Source organism: Ranitomeya imitator, chromosome 6 (assembly GCF_032444005.1).
Source record: "Ranitomeya imitator isolate aRanImi1 chromosome 6, aRanImi1.pri, whole genome shotgun sequence".
In the NCBI taxonomy this organism is placed as follows: Eukaryota; Metazoa; Chordata; class Amphibia; order Anura; family Dendrobatidae; genus Ranitomeya; species Ranitomeya imitator.
Genome location: NC_091287.1, coordinates 459,246,522 through 459,274,423, shown reverse-complemented (window position 1 = coordinate 459,274,423; position 27,902 = coordinate 459,246,522). Strand labels below are relative to the sequence as shown.

At 44.3% G+C, this 27,902-nt stretch overlaps 1 protein-coding gene across 1 annotated transcript in view; it reads right to left on the bottom strand.

Annotated features, from left to right (window-relative positions):
• Positions 1–15,401, bottom strand: part of LY96 (lymphocyte antigen 96) — a 51,178-nt gene extending 35,777 nt beyond the window's left edge. The window contains exon 1 of the mRNA XM_069731493.1: positions 15,256–15,401. Within this exon, the coding sequence (XP_069587594.1) occupies positions 15,256–15,361 (106 nt within the window). The 5' untranslated portion in view covers positions 15,362–15,401. The remainder of the gene's footprint in view (positions 1–15,255) is intronic.
• Between the last annotated feature and the right edge of the window lie 12,501 nt (positions 15,402–27,902).

Here is a 27,902-nt window from a genome sequence, read left to right as displayed (position 1 = left end):
TGATAATCATGAGGTCAAAGAAACTGGCAAAAGAGCTCAGAAACAGAATTGTGGCAAGTCACAGATCTGGCCAAGGTTACAACGGAATTTCTGCAGTACTCAAGGTTCCTAAGAGCACAGTGGCCTCCATTATTATTTATTACACATTTTCATAGTGCCATTTATTCCATGGCGCTTTACATGTGAACAGGAAAGATATAGACAAGTACAATAAACATAAGTAAAACAAGGCACACACACAAGTACAGGAGGAGAGAGGACCTTGCCCGCGAGGGCTCACAACCTCCATAAACCTTAAATGGAAGATGTTTGGGAACACCAGAAGTCTTCCTAGACCTGGCTGTCCTGCCAAACTGAGCAATCGTGGAAGAAGAGTCTTGGTGAGAGAGGGAAAGAAGAACCCCAAGATCACTGTGGCTGAACTCCAGAGATGCAGTAGGGAGATGGGAGAAAGTTCCACAAAGTCAACTATCACTGCAGCCCTCCACCAGTCGGGCCTTTATGACAGAGTGGCCCGACCGAAGCCTCTCCTCAGTGCAAGACATATGAAAACCCACATAGAGTTTGCTAAAAAAACACATGAAGGACTCCCAGACTATGAGAAATAAGATTCTCTGGTCTGATGAGACAAAGAAAGACCTTTTTGGTGATAATTCTAAGTGATATGTATGGAGAAAACCAGGCACTGCTCATCACCTGCCCAATACAATCCCAACAGTGAAACATGGTGGTGGCAGCATCATGCTATGGGGTGTTTTTTTTTTTTTAAACAATAAATTTTTATTGAAAGTTTTCGGTTTACATTTACGCGATAATCAAGATAATAAAAAAAAAATCAGGATAAGTCTTTACATACAATCTGAACAATAGTGCATGTGGTTAACTGACATGCAATCATACAACCTAACCAAAGTAAGGGAAAGGGGAGTGGGGGAGGGGAGCCCGAGTAAAGAGGTGTATAACGTCTAAAGGGTTTGGTAGGTTATTCTGAATCCGACTGAATGTAGTTAGTTGGGTATAGTACCGGTGTGGCAAAAGGGGTATGGTTGGTGTATTCCGCCCAGGGGAGCCATATTTTCTCGAATTTTCCAACTTTGTCCATTAGTATAGCCGACAATTTCTCGTTGATCATGTACCAGGTGAGGCGTGTTTTGACCGCGGAAAAGTCTAAGTTTGGTTTTTTCCATGCCAAAGCAATGATTTGTTTCGCTGCTAAAAATATAAATGAGATAAGGGATCGGGTATGATTAGGGATGTTGGGGATGCGCTTGTTAAGTAGTGCCTCCCATGGGTTTTTTTTAAGGTTAATGTTTGCTATGGAAAAAACCAAATGGTATATCCTAATCCAGAACCTTCTGACAATCGGGCAAAGCCACCATATATGGAACATGTCTCCTGTTGAATTGCAACCTCTGAAGCAATTTGGGGAGTAGTTAGCCACAGCTTTAGCTACTCTAGCGGGGGTCAGATACCATCGGGTTAACACTTTGTAGTTGGTTTCTAACATGAGTGTGTTTAACATTCCTCCAGTAGATGAGGACCAAATTTGGGACCATTCCGAGTCTGTCAGGGTAGATCCGATGTCCGACTCCCAACGAACGGTATATTTCAAACAATGCCTATGGGAAGGGGCATTAATGTATGAGTAGTGGAGAGAAATAATCCCCGAGGCATGTGGGTTTTGACGACACTTTTGTTCAAAAGGGGTCATGGAGTAAGGAGGGGTAGAATTTTTTAATAAGGAGTTGGCAAAGTTTTTTAATTGTAAGTATCGAAAGATTTCTCCGGAGGGGAAGTGGTACTTTTCCTGTAGAGCCGCGAATGGGATTATCCCATCAATATTGAACAGCTGGTGAACCCTGGTTATGCCGGCTTCGACCCATCTATAAAAACTTTTGATAGATCCCACGCCTGGGGGGAATAGGGTATTACCCCAAATGGGAGCGAGGGGTAAAAAGGGTGAGATCAGTTGTGAGGAATATTTTAAAGTGTCCCAGATTGTAAGAGAATGCTTTATAATGGGGTTCGAGATATGTTTGCGTTGAGTTGGGAGGATCCATAGTACTGTGTCTAGAGTACTGGGTTGCATTTCGAATGCTTCCAGGGATAGCCATAATGGGGGTTCGTTATAAGCATGGTATAAAGTCAGTTGGCCTAATTGAGCTGCGCGGTAATATTTCAAGAGGTTGGGGACTCCCAAACCCCCCTTTAGGCGGTGGCGGTATAAAGTAGCCTTGTTAACTCTCGGGATGCCTCCTCTCCATACGAAGGTGTCTATAGATCTTTGGGCCGTTTTAAGGAAGTGTGAGGGGATAGGTATAGGCAGAACGCGAAATAGATAGAGCAATTTAGGGAGGATTGTCATTTTTAGCGCACGTACTCGGCCCAACCAAGAGAGATGTAGTTTCTCCCATGATTGGAGCAGAAGGCGAAGTTTCCGGAGCATAGGAGGATAATTAGCCGCATAAAGGGAGTCTAGGTTAGCTGTTAGTTTAATCCCCAAATAGTCCAAATGGTCAGTGGCCCATTGGAACGGAAAGTTGTGCTGAAGTAGTGATACAGTAGGTCGCGAAAGGGATATGTTCATAGCGTAGGATTTGCTGGTGTTTAAGTGGAGGCCGGATATAGTTTCGAAGCTTTCTAGGGTATGTAAGAGGGCCGGCAAGGATGTCTTAGGGGACGACAAAAGCAAAAGCATGTCGTCAGCAAATAAAAGAAGTTTATGAGAAACTGACGCCACTTCCACTCCCTGAACTTCAGAATTAAGGCGCATATGAATAGCTAAAGGTTCAAGCGCCAAAAGAAACAACAGGGGTGAAAGGGGACATCCCTGCCTGGTTCCCCTACTAATAGGGAAATACGTGGAGGAAAAGCCATTATAACGTACGTAGGCCGAAGGGGAGCTATAGAGAGCGTAAATCCAAGAGAGAAAGTGGTCGGGAAACTTCCATCTCCGCAGCACCGCAAACAAATATGGCCATGAGATAGAGTCAAAGGCTTTCTTGAAGTCTAATGACAGTAGCATACTTGGTATGTCACGGTGTTTGCAGAGGTGCAACAGATGGGAGACCCTCCGTATATTGTCTGGGGCTTGTCTCCGAGGGACAAAACCCACTTGATCTTTGTGGATTAGGGTACCCAGGCCAGAGTTCAGTCTTTGGGATAATATTTTGGCTAAAATTTTGAGATCTATGTTGATAAGGGATATTGGTCTATAATTAGACCAGAGTAGGTGGTCTGTGTTGGGTTTAGGTATCATAGATATTGCAGCAATTAGAGAGGCTGCACCTGGCTTATTGCCTTCTCTCAAAGAGTTAAAGTAATTAGTGAGGTGGGGGATCAGAATTGGAGCATATTTCTTGTCGTAGAGGGCCGTAAAACCATCGGGGCCTGGTTTTTTATTGGTTTTCAAGTGTTGAATGGCTAGTTCGATTTCACTTGGCGTTACGGCTTGGTTGAGGAGTTCAATCAAATCGGAGCTAAGAGCTGGAAGGGGAATAGAGTCTAAAAATGTCTCTATCGTTTCTGAATTCGAGGTAATTGGGGCCTTGTACAGCTGCCTAAGTTTTTGTTGGAAAAAGTGGGAAATTTGTTGTGGATTAGATGTGATACCAGCAGGTGTGCGTATTCGAATAGGGGGCCTGGGTAAGGGTAGGCATTTTAAGCGTCGAGCTAAATTAGAGTTATTTTTATTATTGAGAGCGTAGAAGCGTTGCTGTGACCATCGTATGGCCCGGTCTGCGATCTCAGTGAGACTAAGATCTAATTCAGTGCGAGCATGGAGAAGGTCGCGATACGTAGTTGGTGAAGGAGTGCTTTTCATCTGAGACTCTAAGGCTGACACCCTGCCCTCCAGTTCATCTATCTTCGCGTTCCTGTCTTTTTTCTTGCGGGAGGCCTCTTGAATGCAGAGACCTCTAAGCACTGCTTTATGTGCTTCCCAAAGGGAGATTGGCGATGTAGCTGAATGTTGATTCAAGGAGAAATAATCATCAATGTGATTTTTCAGCCTTTGAGAAATATCGGGATAAGAGAGCAGTGAGTCATTCAGAGTCCAGTTGAATGAACGGGGCCGTGGGTGGAGCGTCGAGCATGTGAGGAGATTTGGGGAGTGATCCGACCAGGGTGTAGAAAGAATGGATATATTAGAGATGTTTGGGAGGAAGGATGGGTTAGCGAATATGTGGTCGATTCTAGTGTGCACTAAGTGGCGTGCGGAGAAGTACGTGTAGTCTCTATTGGAGGGGTGGATCTCCCTCCATAAGTCCACCCAGTGGTGTTGGGCGAGAATTTTATTAAGAGCGGTTGAATCCGCAGAAGGGTAAGGCTGCGGGGGATTAGAGGAATGGGGACTTGAGGATTTATCGAGGCTAGCTTTCAGTATGCAATTGGAGTCTCCACATAGTATTGTGGTGCCTTGGGCATGTTCGGAGACTAATTCCAATAACTGGGAAAAGAAGGCAGCTTGGTGGGAGTTGGGAGCATAATAGGAGACTAAAGTGACCAGTTCATCTGATATCGAACCTGTCACCATGATATAGCGTCCTTCCTTATCAGCCACTGACGACTTAAAAACGAAGGGGACAGATTTTTTAAAACAGACCGCGACTCCTTTGGTTTTATTTGGGGCGTTCGCCATGTAGAAAAGTGGATACGAAGTGGACATAAATTTGGGGTAGGAGCTGGTTGAGAAGTGCGTCTCTTGGAGGCAAACCACATCTGCCTGTTGGGATCTATAATAACGAAAGGCCTTAGTGCGCTTGTGAGGGGAATTTAGGCCCCTCACATTGTGTGATAGGATCGTTAATGGCATGATAGATGGTTGTTGAATTTGCTTATGTTGGCAGTAAGTTTTGGGTCGTTGGCGGAGTTAGAGAAATTATTGTTAGGTGGACCAAATTGGTAGAGTGTACTCGGGCGAGTAGTAGGAATGGAAGGGAGGGCAGGTTGAACAATAACTATGATTAGGAAAGGGTAGGAAGAACTCGTTGGGAAGGGGGGGGGTGGGACTGTTGTTGGCTAAGCACATAGTGCGAAGCATCAGTGTACAAGGACACTGTGGGGTCATGAGGGTCCGCTAGGGGGCACAATGAAACATATTTAAATGTCGTGAAGAACGGGAGTGAGAACGAGATAGTGGGTTAAGTTAAACTGGAAATTCAATTTCACAGGCTAGGAGTGGGCTTTTCATAGTGCCGGGGGAATTAGGGATAGAGGGCGTAGTGCGAGACCTGAAAATAACCATTATATTAAACATAGTTAATTAACGCCTTAATATGGTCTAGTGGAATATTTGAAACCTGGCTGCCCATTTAAAAGGCCTGACAGAATTCTACAACTTAACACGCTATAAAGAGGAGAAAAGAGAAAAAAAAAAAAAACACTATGAAAACTCGTGTAATAAACATAGTCACTTGTCTGAAGTGAAGAGCAAGTCAAATGGCGTTGTCAGTCTGGAAGTTCGGTTGAAGCGAAAGCTGTAACGGCTTCTGTAGGGTAGGTAGTGGGGCTGTAAGCTCCAAGAACGCCTGTAATAATAAACTGAAAAAGAACACATATGAACTATTTGTTCCATTGAACATTATAAAGTATAGGCTAGCGTGTTGTATCCGGGACTACGCTATGAGGTTGTCCTGAAGAGAAGCCTATGGAGTAGTATAGGCACGAACTAAAGTTAGTGGATATCCAGCACGTCATGGGGGAGCCGGAGGATCACGTGGTCTGGGACGGAGGGTCGCAGGTTGGGGCCTCGAGGAAGAAAGTGGGGGGGATGATGGGAGGTCCATGAGTTGTAGTTTAGACAAGCAACGGCTCGCTCCTTCAGGGGAGAGAACTGTATGGACCATATCGAGATGAGAGAAGATCAGTTTAAATGGGAAGCCCCAGCGGTACTTGATGTTGTTGGAGCGTAGGACCTCCAGGTATGGTTTCATAGCACGTCTTTTGGCGATGGTAGTAGGGGCCAAGTTGGAGAACAGTTCATATGAGTGGCCTTGGAATACCAGCGGTGACGAATTTCTTGCTGCCTGTAAGAGCTGTTCCTTGGTTTTGTAATGATGTAATTTAAGGATGATATCCCTTGGTGGACCTTCCGGTTTGCGTTTGCTCAGGGCTCTATGAATTCGGTCCATTTCTAGGCGCTCTATAGGGATTCCTGGTATTAGTTCTTGAAAGAGAGCCGTCGCCGTGGACTGGAGATCGGTGATTGTTTCGGGTATGCCCCTGATTCTGATGTTGCACCTGCGGGCTCGATTTTCGAAATCCTCCAGTCTGTTGTTAAGGGTGTGAATTTCGTCGTGTAGCATCTCGATGTCTTTCTCGTGAGTAGCAAGGGTTGTGTGGGTAGCGTCCATTTTGTCCTCCAGGTCAGAGGTACGGGAACCGAGTTCTCTGATCTCCTTGGTTAATTCCTTGGTCAATTTTTCTGACATTTTGAGTAATTCTGAGTGTAAAATTGATTGAAACTGTAATAGTAAGGCAGATTGATCTGAGGTTGAGGTATTAGGGGTCTTGGTTGTTAAAGCTGGAATCATTTCAGAGTCCGCACCCTCAGGTATAGACGAGTTAGAGGATTCTGACTGGGAGAAGGGGCCAGAAGACATATCGCCGTCCAGATCTGTTAAAGCGGCAAATCTGTTGCTGGGTTGTTTTGAGCTAGCTCTGCGTGCTTTAGGCATGAGGGCGAGTTGAGTAGGAAAGGGCCTCCGTGGTGCTTATCCCGTTCAAGGAAAGAGGGTCAGTAGGAGGGCATATTGCAGAGCGACCCCTAGCGGATATAGGGGGGGCACTTTAAGGCATTACAAAAGTCTTAAGGTGTATTATAAGCTGGGCTTATTTGGGGTGGAGACGTGGCGGAGGATTGTCAGAGATAAATCCCAACTGCGATGGGAGGGTTGGTATGATGGTATATAGCCGAGAGGAGGATTTTTTAAGTAATCCTCATAATGTGCACGGAATTAGAGCTCAACATGGACACTAGGTGTCGCTATTGTATCAGTGAAGACGGTTGGTGACCAGCTGAGTCTTTTTTGTGCATTATAGAATGTATCACCAGTTCTTAGATTGAGCACTAGGTGTCACCAAACGTCTTTCTTCTAGGGCACCCTCTTTATCCCACTGTATATGACACTTTAGTGGAATGCAGACAGAATTAGCCTAGCGTGCCAGAGTATACTTGTATAGCTCAATGTAGCTATGGAGCCTGCAGGCTCAGCAAAACAGTGCACTGTAAAGTCAGTAAATTGTTGCAATTATGACCCCAGGGGAGAGGAGGGTCAGGGAAGCAAGGCTGAGAACCAAAAGAGTCCAGCATACAGTATACAGTATCTCTGTTCAATGCACTCCCTTCCTCTCTGCAGCGTAATGAGAGATAACAGTAGCCCCAGCGATAGGAGACAACAGAAACTCAGCAGGGTGAGTGATAAGTTGGATCTCTAGCAGGTTTATCCTCGGTGCAGGCTGAGGGAGCAGAGGGGAGGAGCACAGACAATAATGCAGACTAATGCAGACGCTGGGAGCCGGCCAGTGTTTATGTAGTTAATGAGGGAGCACGGGTCCCCGTCTCTCAGGGCACACACTGCACATTCCCCCTCTCATACCTCCAGGATTTCCAGCTAGTCCGTCCAGAGCCAAGTACCAGCACTCCGAGTCCCTCTCCTTCCAGGTGCACTGCTATGGGGTGTTTTTCAAATGTAGGGACAGGACGGCTGGTTGTCATTGAAGGAAACATGAAAGCGGCCACGTACAGAGATATCCTGGATGAAAACCTCTTCCAGAGTGCTCTAGACCTCAGACTTGGCTGAAAGTTCACCTTCCAACAATACAATGTCCCTAAGCACACAGCTAAAATAACAAAGGAGTGGCTTCAGAACAACTCTGTGACCATTTTTGACTGACCCAGCCAGAGCCCTGACCCAGTAGCGTAGTTACCAGGGGGGCAAAGGGTGATCTCCCTGCACTACCATGGGCAGTGGCTAAAGAGAGACAGAGGAGCATATCCCCCCTCCCCAGATGCCGACACTGTACCTGTGATGTGACGGCTGCCTCCAGTATGCTGCAGACATGCCCACATTCCACGCTGTGTGGTTGTGTCTCCTGCAGAACAGTCAGGACGCTCCGTGCTGCATCTTCAGTCCAGAGAGAAGCAGGGCAGTTCTACCGGTACAGGCCGGAGGTCTCTGCACTGTGCAGGGAGGAGATGTCATGACACTGCTCCTCTCCTGATAAGACTCGCTGGATTCTTGTGCTGTATCTGCACCCTCTATCTGAGGCAGAGTAGATTTATGGCAGCTGCTTGAACTTTTGCACAGATGCGGTGTCACGATTCATACCGTGCTGATGCCACTATGTCACGGATCGGGGGTGACCTTTGGCCAGCACCCGGCTATCACATGTGCAGGGGGCATATCTTAGTTATCCCTCCACTGCTACAATGTAATGAAAACACAAAGACTATTGACCTATCAATTTACTGCAGGGGCTTATTTTAGTTATCCCACTGCGGCTACAATATCACGAACTGCAGAGATTTATGTATATCCCGCTTTCCAGTTCCGCTTGAGAAATAGCAGCTCTTTGGTGCCCCCTTACCATCAGGTCAGACTAGGTACTGCACCTAGGGTAATTAGTCACCAGCAAGGCTGCCTGCTATGTACTGGCTATTGGGCACGCTGCAGGCAGGAACAATAATTATCAACGCCGCCGTCGCTACAATGACTCCCAAATGCACAGAACAAGTATGCTGCCACCAGCTCCGATTAAAAGGGTCCGAAGCCAACCCAAATCAGTAGCATAATTAACTTCAGAAGACATAGGGTATGTTTTAGAGCAGGAGAACGAAACTAGTACTTTATAAGTTTTACTCCATAAAAAGATCAGGCAGTGTTTATATAAGGTATATACAGATGTTACAATATGAGACAAAGGATGTACAAAGCAATCTACTATATAATCGTCTAAGGGTCACTTCCGTCTGTTTGTATGTCTGTTACGGAAATCCTGGCCGCGACCAATCAGCAACGGGCACAGTCCGGCCGCGAATTCGCCCCTTCTGACTGTCAGTGCCCCCTCCAGTCAGCGCTCACACAGGGTTAATGGCTGCGTTAAACCATGTTATGCCGCGGTGTAATGCAGTCCGTTAACGCTGCTATTAACCCTCTGTGACCAACTTTTTACTATTGATGCTGCCTATGCAGCATCAATAGTAAAAAGATATAATGTTAAAAATAATAAAAAAAATAAAAAATCATTATATTCTCACCTTCCGTCGCCTTTCCCGCTGCTCCTCGCGACGCTCCGGTCCATGCATTGCGGTCTCACGAGATGATGACATAGCGGTCTGGAAGCGCTACCAGGAGACAGGCCAGTACACCAGGAGACGTGGAGGGGGCCGTAAGAGGGAAACAACCCAGCAGCTGACTGAAACTTCAGCCTTTGTGCAAGGAGGAACAGGAGAAGCACTGCCTGTGCTCTTCACAGATGAAAGCAGGTTCACACTGAGCACATGTGACAGACGTGACAGAGTCTAGAGATGCGGTGGAGAGAGATCTGCTGCCTGCAACATCCTTCAGCATGACCGGTTTGGCAGTGGGTCAGTAATTGTGTGGGGTGGTATTTCTTTGGAGGGCCGCACAGCCCTCCATGTGCTTGCCAGAGGTAGACTGCCATTAGGTACCGAGATGAGATCCTCAGACCCCTTGTGAGACCATATGCTGGTGCGGTTGGCCATGGGTTCCCCCTAATGCAGGACAATGACAGACTTCATGTGGCTGGAGTGTGTCAGCAGTTCCTGCAAGATAAAGGCATTGAAGCTATGAACTAGCGCGCCCGTTTCCCAGACCTGAATCCAATTGAACACATCTGGGATATCATGTCTCGCACCATCCACCAATGTCCCGTTGCCCCACAGACTGTCCAGGAGTTGGCGGACGCTTTTGTCCAGGTCTGGGAGGAGATCCCTCAGGAGACCATTCGCCGCCTCATCAGGAACATGCCCAGGCATTGTAGGGAGATCATACACGTGGCACGTGGAGGCCACACACACTACTGAGCATCATTTCTTTGTCTTGAAGCATTTCCACTGAAGTTGGATCAGCCTGTAACTTCATTTTCCACTTTGATTTTGAGCATCATTCCAACTCCAGACCTCCGTGAGATATTGTTTGTGACTTAAGTTGATAATTTTAGGTTTTATTGTTCTCAACACATTCCGCTATGTAATGAATAAAGATTTACAACTGGAATATTTCATTCAGTGATATCTAGGATGTGGGATTTTAGTGTTCCTTTTATTTTTGTGAGTACGATACGATACGATACACTTTATTGATCCCGTGGGAAATTATGGTATCACAGCAGCACAACTTAAATCATAAAAATCATAAAGGAATTACATAGTTGACATGACAGTGGAGTTGACAGAAGAACATTATACATTAGAATAGGACATACACAACAAGTGAACTGAAATGTAGAGAAATAAGTAGACATTCACCTTGGTGGTTTAACCCTAATGTTATTGTTGTACATTCCCATAGCAGTTGGCACAAACGATTTCCTATATTTTTTCCTTCTTACACCTCAGAAGTATTAGCAGGTTGCTGAAGGTGCTCTTCTGTCTCATGAATAGCTCATATAGTGGATGTGCATTATTGTAATAGTAGTGTATATATATATGTATATATATATATATATATATATATATATATACTCTCCTGGTGTACTGGCCTGTCTCCTTGTAGCGCCTCCAGCCTCTGGACACTACGCTGACAGACACAGCAGCTCGCATTGATGTGCCATCCTGGATGAGCTGCACTACCTGAATCAATTCTGTGAGTTGTAGAGTCCGTCTCATGCTACCTCGAGTGTGAAAGCACAACCAACATTCAAAAGTGACCAAAACATCAGCCAGAAAGCATTGGTACGGAGATGTGGTCTGTGGTCCCCGCCTGCAAAACCACTCCTTTATTGAAGACACAAAAGAGCATAGTAGAACCAAAAACACTCAGTTTCAAAAAATCACAGTAATCCGCAAGTGCTAGTAAAAAGATGTAAAAACAGGGTATTTGGTTGATACATTTTTTGCAAAAAATGTATACTAAGCTGCTCCACCAAACGTCACGGTAAACCCATTGTTGTGAATTCTGTTGTCGAACTCCCTCCTGTGGTCGTGAATGGTACTTCGGCGAGTTCTGTCCATGGACTCCCTCTGGTGGCTGTGAGTGAAGCTGCTGCTTCTGAGGTTCCTTACACAGGTGACGTGGTTTATCCTTTGGTTGGCTGCTCTATTTAACTCCACTCATATCGTTACTCCATGCCAGCTGTCAATGTTCCTGCATTGGTTCAGTTCGCTCTTGGATCTTTCTGGTGACCTGTCTTCTCCAGCAGAAGCTAAGTTCCTGATAGTTATTATTTGTTCATTGTTTCCTTGTCCAGCTGGTTATCATGATTTTGTCTTGCTAGCTGGAAGCTCTGGGATGCAGAGTGGCATCTCCGCACCGTTAGTCGGTGCGGAGGTCTTTTTGCACACTCTGCGTGGTCTTTTGTAGTTTTTTGTGCTGACCTCAAAGATATCTTTCCTATCCTCTGTCTGTTTAGTAAGTCTGGCCTCCCTTTGCTGAAACCTGTTTCATTTCTGTGTTTGTGACTTTCATCTTTACTCACAGTCAATATATGTGGGGGGCTGCCTTTTCCTTTGGGGAATTTCTCTGAGGCAAGGTAGGCTTTATTTTCTATCTCTAGGGCTAGCTAGCTCTTAGGCTGTGAAGAGGCGTCTAGGGAGTGTCAGGAACGCTCCACGGCTATTTCTAGTTGTTGTGATAGGATTAGGGGTTGCGGTCAGCAGAGCTCCCACATCCCAGAGCTTGTCCTGTGTGAGTTTAACTATCAGGTCGTGCCGGGTGCTCCTAACAACCAGGTCATAACAACCCATATCAGAGCAGTCCTAACTGATGCATGCAATCCCTATCTGATGTATTTAAAAACCTGATCATCTGTATATTACCTGTGTGAACAGGGTTCAGAGAGGAAAAGTCCATGTGGACATGCTGAGTGGAACAGCTTTTGTGCAGATAGCCCAAGAGGAGTGGTGGGTAACTCCCCAGTCTTGTAGACACAAGAGAACAATTATGGAAACAGGAACACATGGACTACTTGCACAGTGAACAAGTCTGTAGGAACATGCTCACACACCACCAAGAAACATGAAGACACAAAAGAGCATTGTAGAACTAAAAACACTCAGTTTCAAAAAAATCACAGTAATCCGCAAGTGCTAGTAAAAAGATGTAAAAACAGGGTATTTGGTTGATACTTTTTTGCAAAAAATGTATACTAAGCTGCTCCACCAAACGCCACGGTATACCCATATATCCTTTATTGAGTGTCTTAATAATTGCCAATAATTTCCATCTGTTGTCTATTGCATTTGCACAACAGCATGTGAAATTGATTGTCAAGCAGTGTTGCTTCCTAAGTGGACAGTTTGATTTCACAGAAGTTTGATTTACTTGGAGTTATATTCTGTTGTTTAAGTGTTCCATATATTTTTTTTGAACAGGGTGCATATCAACTGACACTGGATAGGACCCCGACCCCGGATACAGGATAGATTTTATATATATTTTCTATCCTGTAGCCGGGGTCAGGGTCCTATCAGACCAGTGTTTGTGTGATCTCATATCAGTAAATCCAAGGTGGTAAACAAGAAGACCCCATTCTAAAACCTTTTACTAAAAAAAAAGTTGAGGCTGAATATATATGATAGCCAGGCAAAAGAAAATAGAAGCAGCAAGTAAGTGCATATAGAAAGTCACATATGGGTGCGGGCCACTGAACATATACTCTGTCTAGACAACAAGACCCCCAAAGGGGGAGTAGGGGAAAAAGAGAAGAACAGACAAGCCAAGGGGCGCACTTTTTTCTTTAGATTGGTAATATTCTACCTCCCTCTCTTTCTTCTGGTTCCCTTTGGGTTCTTGTCCACACAAGAGTATTCCCTTAGGGTTACCTGGATACATTCAGGGAGCTGTACCCATATGGTGGCCTCTATATGCACCTACTAGCTGTTTCTATTTTCTTCTATTTAGCTCTTTGTCATATATATCAGGGCGGAGCAAGTAACAGCCCATAGAAAGGGACAGACAGTGACCAGAATCTAAGGAGTGGGAGCTATTGTGGGGTCCATTATACAGCATGAGAACTACTGCGGGGGTCATTATACAGTGTGGGAGCTACTGCGGGGGTCATTATACAGTGTGGGGGATAATGTAAGGGCAGTTATATAGTTTGTAGGCTGCTGTCGGGCCATCATACAGTGTAGGGGCCTATATACAGTGTGGGATCTACTGTGGGGGCTTGTAAAGAGTTTGGGGCTACTGTGAGGGCACAAAGGAGACATTTTACTATTTAAGGGCACAGTGGTGGCATTGCTATGTGAAGCAGTATGAGGAGCATTGCTTTTGTACCACACAGCAGGAGCAGTAATAGGGACATATACGGCAGCAGCTCAGTACTGGCGTATCAGCAGGATGAGCAGTTTGTGCAGGTTGGGAATAGATGAGGACAATGCTGGAAATGTGAGCGTCAGATGTGTCCTTGTTGTAATCTCAACGCTGCTGTCCATAGCAAGGCGCGGGAGCGCCGCTGATATCCACTACTCCGCAGCTGTAATCTTGGCACTGAGGGATATCTACCCTTTCCACTTCACTCCACTTCTTCTTGTGGATAAGCGATTCAATGAATAAGGCTCTGGTTGAGCCGAAACGTTTGCTTTTTATACATATCGCTTCCAGCATTATATTTCTGTTTCGCTCCCCTATCCAAATTTATTTTGTGACTAATAAATATTTAAGCGTTAATCACACGTTGTCATTAGAGTGTGCGGTGTATACATATTTATTAGTATTCAGGATCTTCTGATCCATTACACCAGCACCTCGCAAATTCTGACTGAGTGCACGCCATTATTATATTTGTCTTGTTGTAATCTCTGCAGACGAGTCGTGGCTGAAGGAGTTGTCATGTCGGTCTGGGCCAGATGGAAAAGACGGGAAAAGTGAACGACTCCATCACAAAGAACATCAGCTGCAAGTCACCATCTATAACTGTGCTGTGATCTCTTATCTTTAACATTGGGTACGCAGGCCATGCGGATGTATGCAGATGCCTCTGCATGCGTCGTTTTGACGCTGCGCTGAACATGTTGTATTTTGTTGCGGTCGGCGCAGCGTCAAAATGACACATGCGGAGGCATCTGCATACATCCACATGGCCTGCGCACTCAATGTTAAAGATAGGGTACGTAGGACGCATGCAGATGTAAACGGAGCTGAAGGAAGAGGCTTGACGAGGACCTGTCACTTGCTCAAAAAATGAGCTAAATACATTGTAAAAATCCCAAGCACCACTGGTGCTGCTCCATTGGGCAGGAGTCACACTAGCGTATATCATCCAATGCGACCCTTGGCTCCTGCTCTGCTGTGAGCGTAAGCCGAGTGTCAGTGCTCAGATCCTCTCGCACAGCTGCGGAGGAGACAGAGAAAGTAATTTCTCCATCTCCTCTGCTGCCAGCATCGGCTTTGATCGAACTGCACTCGGGTGATAGTTTCACTTACACCAATAGACGTGTATGGGTGCGAGCGAGCTACGATTGTTCCCTCATGCTGAATCGGCATGAGAAAATATTTGCAGATGTTTCATCTCAAAGCTCTCGGCCTTATTATGACTCCAGCCTTACAGAGATATTCACATTGGCTATTTTTGTAATGCCCAATGTAAAATGATTGGTTGCAGACCATCTGGGCACATCTTCAGTTTTCTCTGCCACTCGGCTGTGCAGCTGATCTAGCAGTCTCAGACTTTGCTGAGGTGTGAGCGGAAGTTTCAGGGAGGGATAAACTCACATGTACCCAGAGAAGCAAAGTAACGCACAGCTGCACTACTTTCAGAGATTTCACATACAGTGCTCCAAAAGCAACAACTGTAAATATCTTTGCAAAGGAACGACGCAGCACAAAATGGAAAAAAATGGTTAATTCAAGTGATCTTGGGGAATTTTTACAAATTATTGAATGCATTTTTTGAGCAAGCAAAAGATCCTCTTTAAAAAATAAGGTAGCATATCTAACATGTTCCTTTCCAAAGGTCAATGATGGGAGAAGAGAAGTCATTGTTGAGCTGTCTACTCAGATTCTAGGGGCTGGGAGAAGCTTAGTATTACACAATCATAAAGAGCGTACCCAGGACATTGTTACTCACCACACATCTCGTAATAAGCTTCCATCTTTGGGGTATGACAAAGGAAATATTTTGTGCTGCTCTTTACAGTCCCAAATCCAAGAAGGAGCAGCAGAAAGTTAAACATCTCCAGAGTAATAAGACCATACAAAAGTGTCGTTCAATATAATATTTGACCTAAACACGAAAATGTGACTAATGTTCAAGTTCCTCTTTTCTACATTTTCAGTTCCTTTTGTAGAGACTACACCTCTGACAATACACAATTCTGGTGATGGTTTAGTCTTTGATTTTCGGTTTTAAGGTGCATTTTACAGTTTTACTTCTTTCATTGTGTAGGATAAGCAATGTGTCCAGACAGTGAGTAATAAAGTCTATCCACATGATATATGGGCCTTACCAGATTGTGACATACACCAACCACTCTGGATTTTTACGTGACCACATTCATCATCATTAGTTTCGACAAGCCACCTGTATGACCTGCACGTCTGGCTCTCGATCTCAGATTACTGATACTTCTTTCCTTCTCAGATTTGATTTAATAAAAATTGTGTATTATTTTTCTTGCTTCCATGAGAATATAACATAGGCCAGGCCACGTTCAGTATTGATCAGTATTTTACATCAGTATCTGTAAACCATAACCAGGAGTGGAACAATCAGAGGAAAAGTATAATAGAAACATATGCACCACTTCTGCATTTATCACCCACTCCTGGTTTTGGCTTACAAATACTGAGGTAAAAAACTCGCCAAAAACTCAACATGTGAACATGACCATTAAAACCAAAAAGACAAGGGTGAAAAAATAATAAATTGATGTGCGAGTGTATCCTTGGTCATGTTCAGCAACAGGCAGCGTAGAATATGAAGGTGGATCACAAATCTAAAGTATATCACTGTTACCATTTATTATATCCTTGTCATAGAAACCAAACAGCAGAACACATATGGGGGATGTCTTAAAATATTTGATATGACCATTTCCTTTGAAATATCAAAAATGTACTTGTATGACAAAAAGGATCTCTTTCCAAAGCCATAATCTGCAGCGTCATGGCCGAAAGTGTTGGAATCCTTGAAATTGTCCCAGAAAATGAAGTATTTCTCCCAGAAGATTATTGCAATTACACGTGTATAACCAAATCGGTATTTCTTTGTATGTATTGGAGCAACAAAAAAAAAAGAGAAAAAAAGGCAAAACACAAGACCCCAAAAATGGATGGACACAATTGTTGGCACCCTTAATTTTATATATGGTTGAATATAATACAAAAAAGAACTATAGCACCAATCAACTACAACAACACTTGTTGAAACTTAAGGGTTTAGAGTGTTGAGTCCTCTTCCGTCCCTGGCTTCCTGGATTGAGGAATCCAAGTAAATGACACGCAGCACAAAGGTTGTGTGGTCATAAACAGGGGTAGCCCCGGAGCACGCCTGCCTCACTGGGCGCTGCCCCTTCTTTATATAGTAAGAAGTTAGGCATTTACAGACATGCGCACAAGCGCTCATATTTCATAATCACTTACAAAGCAAATCTATACTAGTGAAAAGTTACAATATCTGGTATGTGGGTGAAAGGCTACAATATCAAGGAGAAATGCGCGCGTGATTACTTCTATAAAAGGAAATGTCAAGTTTGCTGTGCAGAAGCAGATTTCATCTGGGAGACAAAATGGATCCTTTGGTTCAGTCTGGTCTCCACAATTCCCCCCTTTGACATATTCTTTTATAATTTGTCATAAATTTTTGCATGAAGCTTGTGCATTTTCTTCTTTATGCGGCAGTATACTAAAATATAAAAGAAAATTAGTACGGCAATAATAAACTTTATACTCTTGCATCTATTACACAAAATTTATTTGTGCATACTGAGATACCCTTGAGTACAATCTTGAATAACACATATATGATTACAATAATCATAACTATATGTATTATGCTCTGCATAATCCCGGCAACCCACCCACCGATCCCTCTGAACCAGTTGGCTGGGTTAAGAAAAGAAAAGGTATCTGACCACCAGCTATCCTTATTCTGGTCATTGTCTTTGTCATACTGATCTCTGAGTCGTTGTACGTCCTTTAATTTGAATGTCATACTCATAGTACTATTCGGGTCTATATAATGACAGCAGGTGGGTCCAATGATTTGACACATACCCCCTTGTGAGGCAGTTAGGTAATCCAATACCAGGGTATGTTGGTTGACGACTATTATAAGCTGATTCTGTACAGCTACACTAGTGTTTAGTATATCTAATATAGCCCAGATCTGATCATCTAGATAATCCGTGGCTCTAACTAATTTATCCCACATTTGTGTTAACATAGGATAAATAAAAATGGTACTAGCAATTTTGTTGGGAATTCCCATTTGTACTATATGCGGCCTCCCCGAGGGACGTGGTGAGTTATCTGCAGCTCTTTTATACAGTGTGTGCTTGGGCACGGCTTGCATATTCACTTGTTTATTTGAAATTATGAAAGTAGCTGGGGTTAGGCGTCCTAATGTACAAGTACCCTTTATACCTACGGGAAGCCATTTATATGCTCCTTCTCCGCATATCCAAAATGTACCCTCAGGCAGATCCCATAGAGCTGAGTGCTGCAATACCAATCTGTGAGCCAAATCCACAAAACTAGATACATTTTGAAGCATACACCAAGAGGGTTTTTGTCCCAAGGGGCTACAGTACCCGGCTGCGGGATTCCCACACACATGCATTCCGTTGACATACTCATCAGATTCATTACAAACCAGGTTCCCCGGCTTACTTGTACAACTGTTATCATCACCTTGGGGGAACAACTCAGAATGTTCCCATTTTCTATTATGTATGTATCTTTCCAATACTACAGGTTTGAAAGCATCAGAGGGAGGGGCGGTTGTACTGAAACTGAGCTGTAGATTTTCTGTGGGGACCTGTCCTAAATTAGTTAATCCAGTCTTATTCCTAGGGACCCAGGCTCCACCCTTATAGGCCAAATATTGTAGATGTGTACTACTCCCTGAGAGATTACCCTGCCACCAAGGAAATTCTACCCATCCCACAATTGGTATGGCGATTGTAGTATTCCATAGCCTAGCATTACCAGGTTGGTTGTTGGCCAGGTTGTCTGAACAATCAGGCCAAGCGAATATTTCTTCTGCTGATACGGGAACTGCTAGAAAAGGTATACTTGTGGCTGATACCGGCGAATGGGTACAGATCCAACAATCTGTCAGGGTTTGTGTATTGTTTAACAAGTCGTGCACTAATTTTCTATGATGTTGTACGAATCTATTGTTCAAAGGGGCTAAAGAATTTAGTCTTTCCCATGCCTTCGTTGTGGTTAACATTATTAACATCAATATCATGAGTTTTATACTGCTTTTTTGCAATGGCTTGCATGTATCCATGATGCCTTTCCTTCAAGCTTGACTGATGTAGGTGTTGTCAACAGGACTTGGAAGGGTCCGTCAAATCTTGGTTCAAGAGCCTTTCTGGTGTGTCTTTTTATATAGACTTGATCACCTGGTTCCAACTTGTGACTTCCTTCAGTGTTGTCAGGATCTGGAAGGGAAGCAAAAACTTGTGCATGCACCTTAGTTAATTGTTTCTGAAGATTTTGCACATAAGAAGTCAATGACTCAATATTTAACACAAGTTGCTGTGGAAAATAACATCCTAAATTGGCAGTCCTGCCAAACAAAATTTCATATGGAGACAGTTTAGTCTTACCCCTTGGGGTATTGCGTATTGAGTAATGGGCCAGTGGAAGGCATTCTGTCCAAGGCTTTCCTGTTTCAGCCATGGCTTTCTGTATTTTTAATTTTAAAGTTCCATTCATGCGTTCCACCTTACCAGAACTTTGAGGATGATACGGAGTGTGTAACTGACTTTCAACACCCAACATTTTCAGTACATTTTGAAATATTTCTCCAGTGAAATGAGTACCCCTATCTGACTCGATCACTTCAGGGAGACCATAACGGGGCACCAGTTCGGCATCTAGCTTTACAGCAGTGTTTTTAGCTGAAGCCTTCCGAACTGGATAGGCCTCTGGCCACCCCGAGAACATGTCCACACACACCAACACATACTCATACCCATTACTCTTTGGCAGCTGGATAAAGTCTATCTGTAACCGTTGAAACGGGTAGAGAGGTCGGACGTGGTGCTTCATAGGGGTCTTTGCTGTCTGTCCGGGATTATGTGTCAGGCATATAGCGCATGCAGCACAATAGTCTCTTGCGTAGTTGCCAAAACCTGGAGCCAACCAGACTTGCTTTGCCAGTAGTGTCATTGCATTTGCAGACACATGCGTAGGGTGGTGCAATCCACCAACTACAATCGGGTACCAGGCTCTAGGTAGACATATTAGTCCATCTTTCTTCCAAATTCCCGCTTGTTCTTCTGCCCCTTCCTTTTTCCACCTGTCCCTCTCCTCTTCTCCTGCATCTTCCTGTGCTTGTCTCAGTCTATCTTCAGTATTTTCCGTGGGATTTACAGTATGGACCTGTTGTAAGGGTTTGACTGCTGCTGCTTTGGCTGCTTTATCAGCCCTATCATTTCCCCTAGATTCCCTAGTGTCGAGTCTCACATGTGCAGCTACCTTGATTACTGCTACTTCTTTTGTTTCTTGTGCAGCCTCTAAGATCTGTTTGATCAGAGAAGCATGTTTTACAGGTTGTCCTGACGCTGTCATGTAACCTCTAGCTCTCCAGATTACTCCAAAATCAAACACAATACCATGTGCATACCTAGAATCAGTGTATATATTAGCTGTCTGATTCTCAGCTATTTTTAGAGCTTCAATCAATGCTGTTAGTTCTGCTTCTTGTGCAGATTGTTTCGGTGGAAGCGGTTCTGCTTTGAGAGTTTCAGATCCTGACACAACTGCATACCCTGTATGGAAGTTACCTGTGTCATCTGCAAACCTACTACCATCTATAAACAGCTCTAAATCTGGATTTTGAAGTGGTGTTTCGGATACATTGGGTAAGCCTACCGTTTCTTGTAAAATGAGCTCTGTACAATCATGTGTATCTGTAGGGAAAAAATTTGCGTGTGGATCAGTGTCCTTATTCCCCCCTTTAGACTCGAGAGGTAGCAGTGTAGCTAAATTGAGAGTCTGAAGCCTAGCAAATATGATAGTAGAGGGGAGCAGCAAAGAACACTGCAGCCGCAAATGTCTGGCCATGGAGATGTGTTTTGGTTGGACCTGGTTTAATATCCCATAAACATCATGTGTAGTTTGAACTGTGAGTGGATGCTCTAGGACAATTTCTGATGCTTTGTCCAACAATAGTGAGACAGCAACAACTACACGTACACAGGTTGGCGCTGCTCTAGCTACGGGATCTAACCTTGCTGAAAGATATGCAATTGGTCTTTGTTTCCCTGCATGCTTCTGGGTAAGAACTCCTGTAGCATGGGAATCAACTTCTGCAGCCATAAGCTGAAATGGTTTGGTGTAGTCTGGTAGCCCTAACGCTGGAGCTGAAACAAGGGCATCTTTTAATTGTTGGAACGAAATCTGACCTTCTTTTGTCAACATGTAAGGTTCACTTTTTACACAGTCATACAGTGCTTGCATTAGTTGACTGGCATGTATAATCCATTGTCTACAATGAGACACTATTCCTAAAAATGCTCGTAGCTGTTTATGATTTCTAGGCTCATTCATCTGTCTTATTGCTTCAGTTCTTTGAGGTGTAAGATGCTTTTTACCTTGAGAAATGCAATGACCTAGAAAGACCACTTTGGTCTGACAAACTTGTAGCTTTTGTCTATTCACTTTACACCCTTCTTTTTCTAGAAAACATAGTAAACTCACAGTGGACCTTTCTGCAGTTTCTAGATCTGGGCAGCAAAGTAGTAGGTCATCCACATACTGCAAAATTACTACCTGTGGTTCGGGTTCAAACCTCTGAAGGACTGTTTGTAGGGCATTTGAATAAAGAGTAGGGGAGTGTATCATTCCCTGTGGAAGGCGTGTCCACGCCAACTGTTTGCCCTTAAATGTAAATGCAAACAAATGCCAACTGTCTTGGTGTAAAGGAACCGAGAAAAAATGCATTTGAAAGATCTATTACAGTAAACACTTGAGAACTGGCTGGTATCTGTGATAGTAACGTATGAGGATTGGGTACAACTGGGGTGATTGGATCTAGAACTTTGTTTATTTCTCTTAGATCATGTACCATACGATATTTGGGCATAGAACCCTTATCAAGAGTTCTCTTCTTGACTGGATACAGAGGAGTGTTAGCAGGTGATTGTATCTCTACCAAAACCCCTTTCTCTCTATATCCCTCTATCTGTTTTGTAATAGCTAGTTCCTGCTGGGCACTCACAGGGTATTGTCTGAGCTGTGGGAGAACAGTTCCTGGTTGCACAGATAGTTTTACAGGAGAGATATGCAATAATCCCACATCAGTGTCACCCTGTGCCCACAGTGTTTCTGGGACCGTTGAGAGGTCTAGATCTGTGGTGTACTCTTTTTTCTTCAGTATAATCCTCAAAAGCCTGAATTCTGACATATTGTTCTAATGTTTCTGCATCATCAGGGATAGTCAGCATGACTGTGCCATCTTCCCTAAAATTGATGTTAGCTTCTAATTTCTTCAAGACATCAGTTCCCAACAAACATGTTGGGGCACCTCTGGCATACAAAAATCTGGATGCAAAACATTTAGGTCCTAAGGAGACCTCTAGGGGCACAGTGTATGGTAGTGTTCGAATTACCCCATCATAACCCTCAGCAAAAGTTGTTTGTTGTGAAATATCTTCCGGGTTTGGAAGAAAATCTTGATTCAAAATTGAGGAAGTTGCACCTGTATCTATCAAAAATGGAATCTCTCTCCCCCCTACATTCACCTGTATTATAGGTCTTCTAGCTGGTAGGGAAGTTTGTAACACATTGAGTCAATCTGAATCTGGTATGGGACCATCCACTATGGATGTCTGTTGGATGTCTGAGGGCTTATTCTTTGGTACAAATTTTCCTGATTTTATGTCTGCCTGCTTCTTTCTACATTCTCTCTGGAAATGTCCTGGTTTCTTGCAGTAATGACAGGGAAAATTATGTCTTGCCCTTCCACCTGTTGTGTTTGCTTGCGCTATTCTGACAGGCTTATGATTTTCTCTTAAATCCAACTCTATCCCTACGGCTTTTTGCCTGGCCAAGTGTGGGTCTTCCAAGGTTCTCCAATCAGGAGTTGCAGCCTTAAGTTTTTCCTTTACTTTTGGAGACAATCCATCTATAAAGGTTTTTGTAATTAACCTCATCATTCCTGGAGCGGTTAGATCTATTCCTTCATCTCTAAAATTATTCTCTACCCCTAGATAATATTCATCTACCGATTGTCCAGGTCTCTGAGCCACCACTCCCGTTGTTCCTCTCTGCCTCTGTTTCTGCCTCATGAAAACTATTAAATGGTCTACAAATTGTGTTCCTGATTCTATCGTTTGTAAGGCACCTTGTCCCTCTTGTAGCTCCTGTCCCACCTGTGGCCTGTGTCCCTGTAGATGTGTTAGCAGTTCCTGGAAGAGACCAGGAGTCATTTTTATTCTACATAATTCCTCTCCATCTGCCCAGACTCCTGCATGAGTCTGCATAATTTGCTGTATATACTGTGCGAATCTAACTGGGTACTGGGTAGGATCTGGTGCATTATGTAGAAGAGACATTCCTTCAGCGGGGGACCAAGGGAAGTATTGTCGGGATTGGTGATATCTAGTTGCCATTGCTCCATCTACACCAGTTTCTCTGAAGGGTTTCGGTACTATCCTAACAGGAGCTAACAATTGATGACCTCTGGGGGCCCCACAGGCAGAACATTCAGTTCTCCAGTCTGGATTCTGCTGGCCACAATTTTTGCACACCCATCCTTCCACCCCATTTAACCCAGGATATAATCTAGGTAAGGAGGAGGAACTGAATGAGTCGTGGCACAACATTTTCCCGTACCCATACTCCATTTGGAAGTGTCTGGATCATACTTCCAATTCTCCTCTTTAGCTGTTTTTTAGACCTTTATCATACAGTGTATGATTTCTTCCCACCCATTGTCTTTGATAATTCCACCTCGTTCTTTACTCAGTCTTTCCCATTCAGTGCTAAACATAAGTGCTTCTGAAATTCCCAATTTTTCTCTTACCCTTCTGATCTGCCTTCTGACTGTCTTTCCACATCTTTCCTGTATGATATCTTTTGCTTCTACTTGTCCTAAGACGGAGTTTGTCTGTTTATTTCCCATTTTTCTTTTCAATAATAGCTGTATCTACCCTAGGTGACGTTTGGACAACCACCTCTCTGGAGTGATGTCTCGTTGCCTTCTCTCCTAGGGAGCTAAGATATTGATGGGCTGATTTGCTCCGTTCTTTCTAATGTGCAGAATAAACTTGATTCCTACAATGCACGCAAACAGGATCAGCAACACCAAACAGATCACCAAACTCTCCGTCTCTGTTATCATACTTGTCCCAGGCTCATGGACCCGTGTCCTGGGCTCATTCTATCAAACTCTTATCCAAAAATGAAGGAACAAGTTTCTCAAAGAGAGTCAAGCATGGGCGGAGGTCTCCCCGAAAGGACGCAACCACATGACCCAGTTAGGCTGACTTCACTAATAAGACTTGTCCTAACAATTTCGGCTTATTGTTCTACGTACTTTTATCCTTCTTTCATAACATGCCACAACCTTCACACTTGTTCACACACTGCCAGGGACAGGACTCATAAATCTATACAATATGGTAACCCGAGTTTTATAGGTATCTACTCACTACTAGACTAACCCAGCGTGACACGGCTCGTAGAGATCTTTCGGATAATACAGGGCAGATAAAAGAGAACTAATAATGTCTCTTACCTGGCCAGGTTTTTCAGTTCATTTGCCGTCCATTATCCCAGATCTCCGTTGTCCGTATCCGTAGGTGAATCTCGAGTAGACACTCTCGCCTCGGGTCCCTGTTTCGGGCGCCAAGAAATGTTGAGTCCTCTTCCGTCCCTGGCTTCCTGGATTGAGGAATCCAAGTAAATGACACGCAGCACAAAGGTTGTGTGGTCATAAACAGGGGTAGCCCCGGAGCACGCCTGCCTCACTGGGCGCTGCCCCTTCTTTATATAGTAAGAAGTTAGGCATTTACAGACATGCGCACAAGCGCTCATATTTCATAATCACTTACAAAGCAAATCTATACTAGTGAAAAGTTACAATATCTGGTATGTGGGTGAAAGGCTACAATATCAAGGAGAAATGCACGCGTGATTACTTCTATAAAAGGAAATGTCAAGTTTGCTGTGCAGAAGCAGATTTCATCTGGGAGACAAAATGGATCCTTTGGTTCAGTCTGGTCTCCACAAGAGATTATGCAACAACTGGAAAGGTTGTGGTGCTATTGCTCAAAAGTACAGAAAAAGTATTTTACAGAAGCAGAAAGAAGAGCACCCTGCTGCATACCACATGCATGTCCAGAAGATTTGAGAAATAAAGGATTTTTTATTTTAAAGTATTGGAGAGCGAAGGTTCTTTCTGCTTCTGTAAAATACTTTTTTTTTAATATTTGGTTGCACAGCCTATGGAATAAATAAATGCAATAAGTCGCTCCCTATAACCATCAACAAACTTCTTACAGCTCTCAACTGGAATTTTGGACATTTTTTTTAAAAACTGCTCCAGGTCTCTCATATTTGAAGGGTGCCTTCTCCTAACAGCAATTTTAAGATCTTTGCACAGGTGATCAATGGAATTTAGATCCAGACTCTTTGCTGGCCACTTCAGAACTCTCCTGTGCTTTGTTTCCATCCATTTCTTGCTGCTTCTTGAAGTATGTTTGGGGTCATTGTCCTGCTGGAAGACAATGCATGACCTAGGAAGTAAACCCAACTTTCTGACTGGGCATTACATTGCAACCAAAAATCCTTTGGTGATCTTCCGATTTTATGATACCTTGCACACAGTCAAGGCACCCAGTGCCAGAGGCAGGAAAATAACCCAAAACATCATTGAACCTCCACCATATTTCACTGTAGGTACTGTGTTCTTTTCTTTGCAAGCTTCATTCTGGTTTTTAGTAAACAGTAGAATGATGTGCTTTACCAAAAAGCTTTATCTTCGCCTCATATGTCCACAAGACGCTTTCCCAGAAGGATTTTGGCTTACTCACGTACATTTTGGCAAACTCCAGTCTAGCTTTGTCTCTGTCAGCAGTGAGGTCCTCCTCAGTCTCCTGCTATAGTGTTTTATTTCATTCAAATGTTGATGGATAGTTCTCGCTAACACCCCTGAACCTACAGGACAGCTTGAATTTCTTTGAAACTTGATTGAGGCTGCTGATCCACCATTCGGACTCCCAAGTTTCCTCTGCCATCCCCGTCCAGGGAGATTAGCTGTAGTGTCACGGGTTGTAAACCTTTTGATTATGTTGCACAATATGGACAAAGGAACATCAAGATCTCCAGAAATGGACTTGTAACCTTGAGATTGTTGATATTGTTCAACAATTTTGGTTCTTAAGTCCCCTGACAGATCTCTTCTTTTTGTCCTCCATGCTTAGTGTGGCACACACAGACACACAATGCAATGATTTAGCCAACTTCTCCCCTTTTTATCTGGTTTTACGTGTGATTTTCATATTACATACACCTATTACTTGCCACAGGTGAGTTTGAAAGAGAAGCACATTCTTGACATAAAGTTGTTTTCCCACACTTTTGTAAAGATGCCAACAATTTGGCCCAGCCCATTTTGGGTGCTGTGTGTGAAATTATGTCCAATTTGCCTTTTTTTGTGTTGTTCCAATCCATACAATGAAATAAACTTGTATAACAAAACATGAGTAATTGCAATTGGGAGAAATACTTCATTTTCTGGAACAATTTAAAGGGAACCTGCCAGCAGGACTGTGCAAACAGCGTCTGTATTTTATGGTTGTTTTTTTGGTCTGTATTTTCAGTTTTGAGTTAATGATATGCCAGTGCTCTGGGGGTCTTCATGATTAGGTATTCATAATGCAGACTGCTGACAGGTCACTGATCCCTCACTGACCTGCCCCCTAGTTTACATAATGAATATCTGTATAATACTGAAAAGAAAACCTTCTGCAGCCGGCTACCAGCTGTGGCATCTGTGCTGCAGCATAATCACGCTTCATGTGTAGTTACTACATGTGGTTGAGCTTTTCCTGAGAAGTAACAAAAAAATTCTATTTTTAAATGGTGCCCGCCACACCTGCGCAGTGGCAGCTATTGGTGTATATAGCGGTGATCCAATAGCTACTATTGCGCAGACGCCATCTTGCTAGAGAAAAAAAATTCTCCTCCTGCGCAGTAGTAGCTCTCGGCAGTGGCACCTGCCTGCAGAAGGGGTTTTTCAGTATATACAGATACTAGCTATTGAACCCGTTCTACGCCCGAGTGGCGAGCATTTATATTGGTATATGGTCTCCATCCTGGTATGTGCTGCTCCATCCTGCGCCCCCATCCTGTCATGTGCTGCTCCCATCCTGCGACCCCATTCTGACATGTGCTGCTCCCATCCTGCGCCCCCATTCTGACATGTGCTGCTCCCATCCTGCGCCCCCATTCTGTCATGTGCTGCTCCCATCCTGCGTCCCCATTCTGTCATGTGCTGCTCCCATCCTGCGTCCCCATCCTGTCATGTGCTGCTCCCATCCTGCGTCCCCATTCTGACATGTGCTGCTCCCATCCTGCGTCCCCGTTCTGTCATGTGCTGCCCTATTCTGTCATGCGCTGCTCCCATCCTGCGCCCCCGTTCTGTCATGTGCTGCTCCCATCCTGCGCCACCGTTCTTTAATTTGCTGCTCTCATCCATATGCCCCATACGCTGCTCCATAAAGGTTTATGGCCCCCATAAAATGCTCCTTAGTATATGCCCCGTACACTGCTCCATAAAGGTTGATGGCCCCATAAGATGCTCCATAGTGTATGCCCCGTACGCTGTTCCATAAAGGTTTATGGCCCCCATAAGAATCTCCATACTATATGCCCCCGTACACTGCTCCATTATGGTTTATGGCAACATAAGATGCTCCATTGTATATGCCCCGTATGCTGCTGCAATATATATATATAAAAAAAAAAAACCATGCTCACCTATGGTCGCTGGGCGCCGAGTGCTGGGGGGCCTGAGCAGGCAGGGACACCGGCGCGCTGTGGGGGTCAGGTGCCGGTATCGCCGCCAGCTCAGGCCCCCCAGCACTTACTATATTCACCTGGCCCCGTTCCACCACTGCGCGCCGCCATCTTCCCGGTCCTCTGGCTGTGACTGGTCAGTCAGAGGGCGGCGCCGGCGCGCATTAAGTGCGTCATCGCGCCTTCTGAACTGAAGGTCACAGGCCGAGGACCAGGAAGATGGCGGCGCGCAGCGGTGGAACGGGGCCAGGTGACTATAGCTCATACTTACCCTCCTGGCGGTCCCTGCTTCTCTGTTGGAGATCGCGGTGTGCGTTCAGTGTTTACGCATACCGCGATCTCCTGGGAGCGTCACTCTGTGAGGCCCAGACTGCGTCGGCGCTTGCGCAGTCTATAAAGGCTTCGGACAGAGTGACGCTCCCAGCGTTGTATTATAGATTCATTAGGTAAACTAGGGGGCAGGTCAGTGAGGGATCAGTGACCTGTCAGCAGTCTGCATTATGAATACCTAATCAT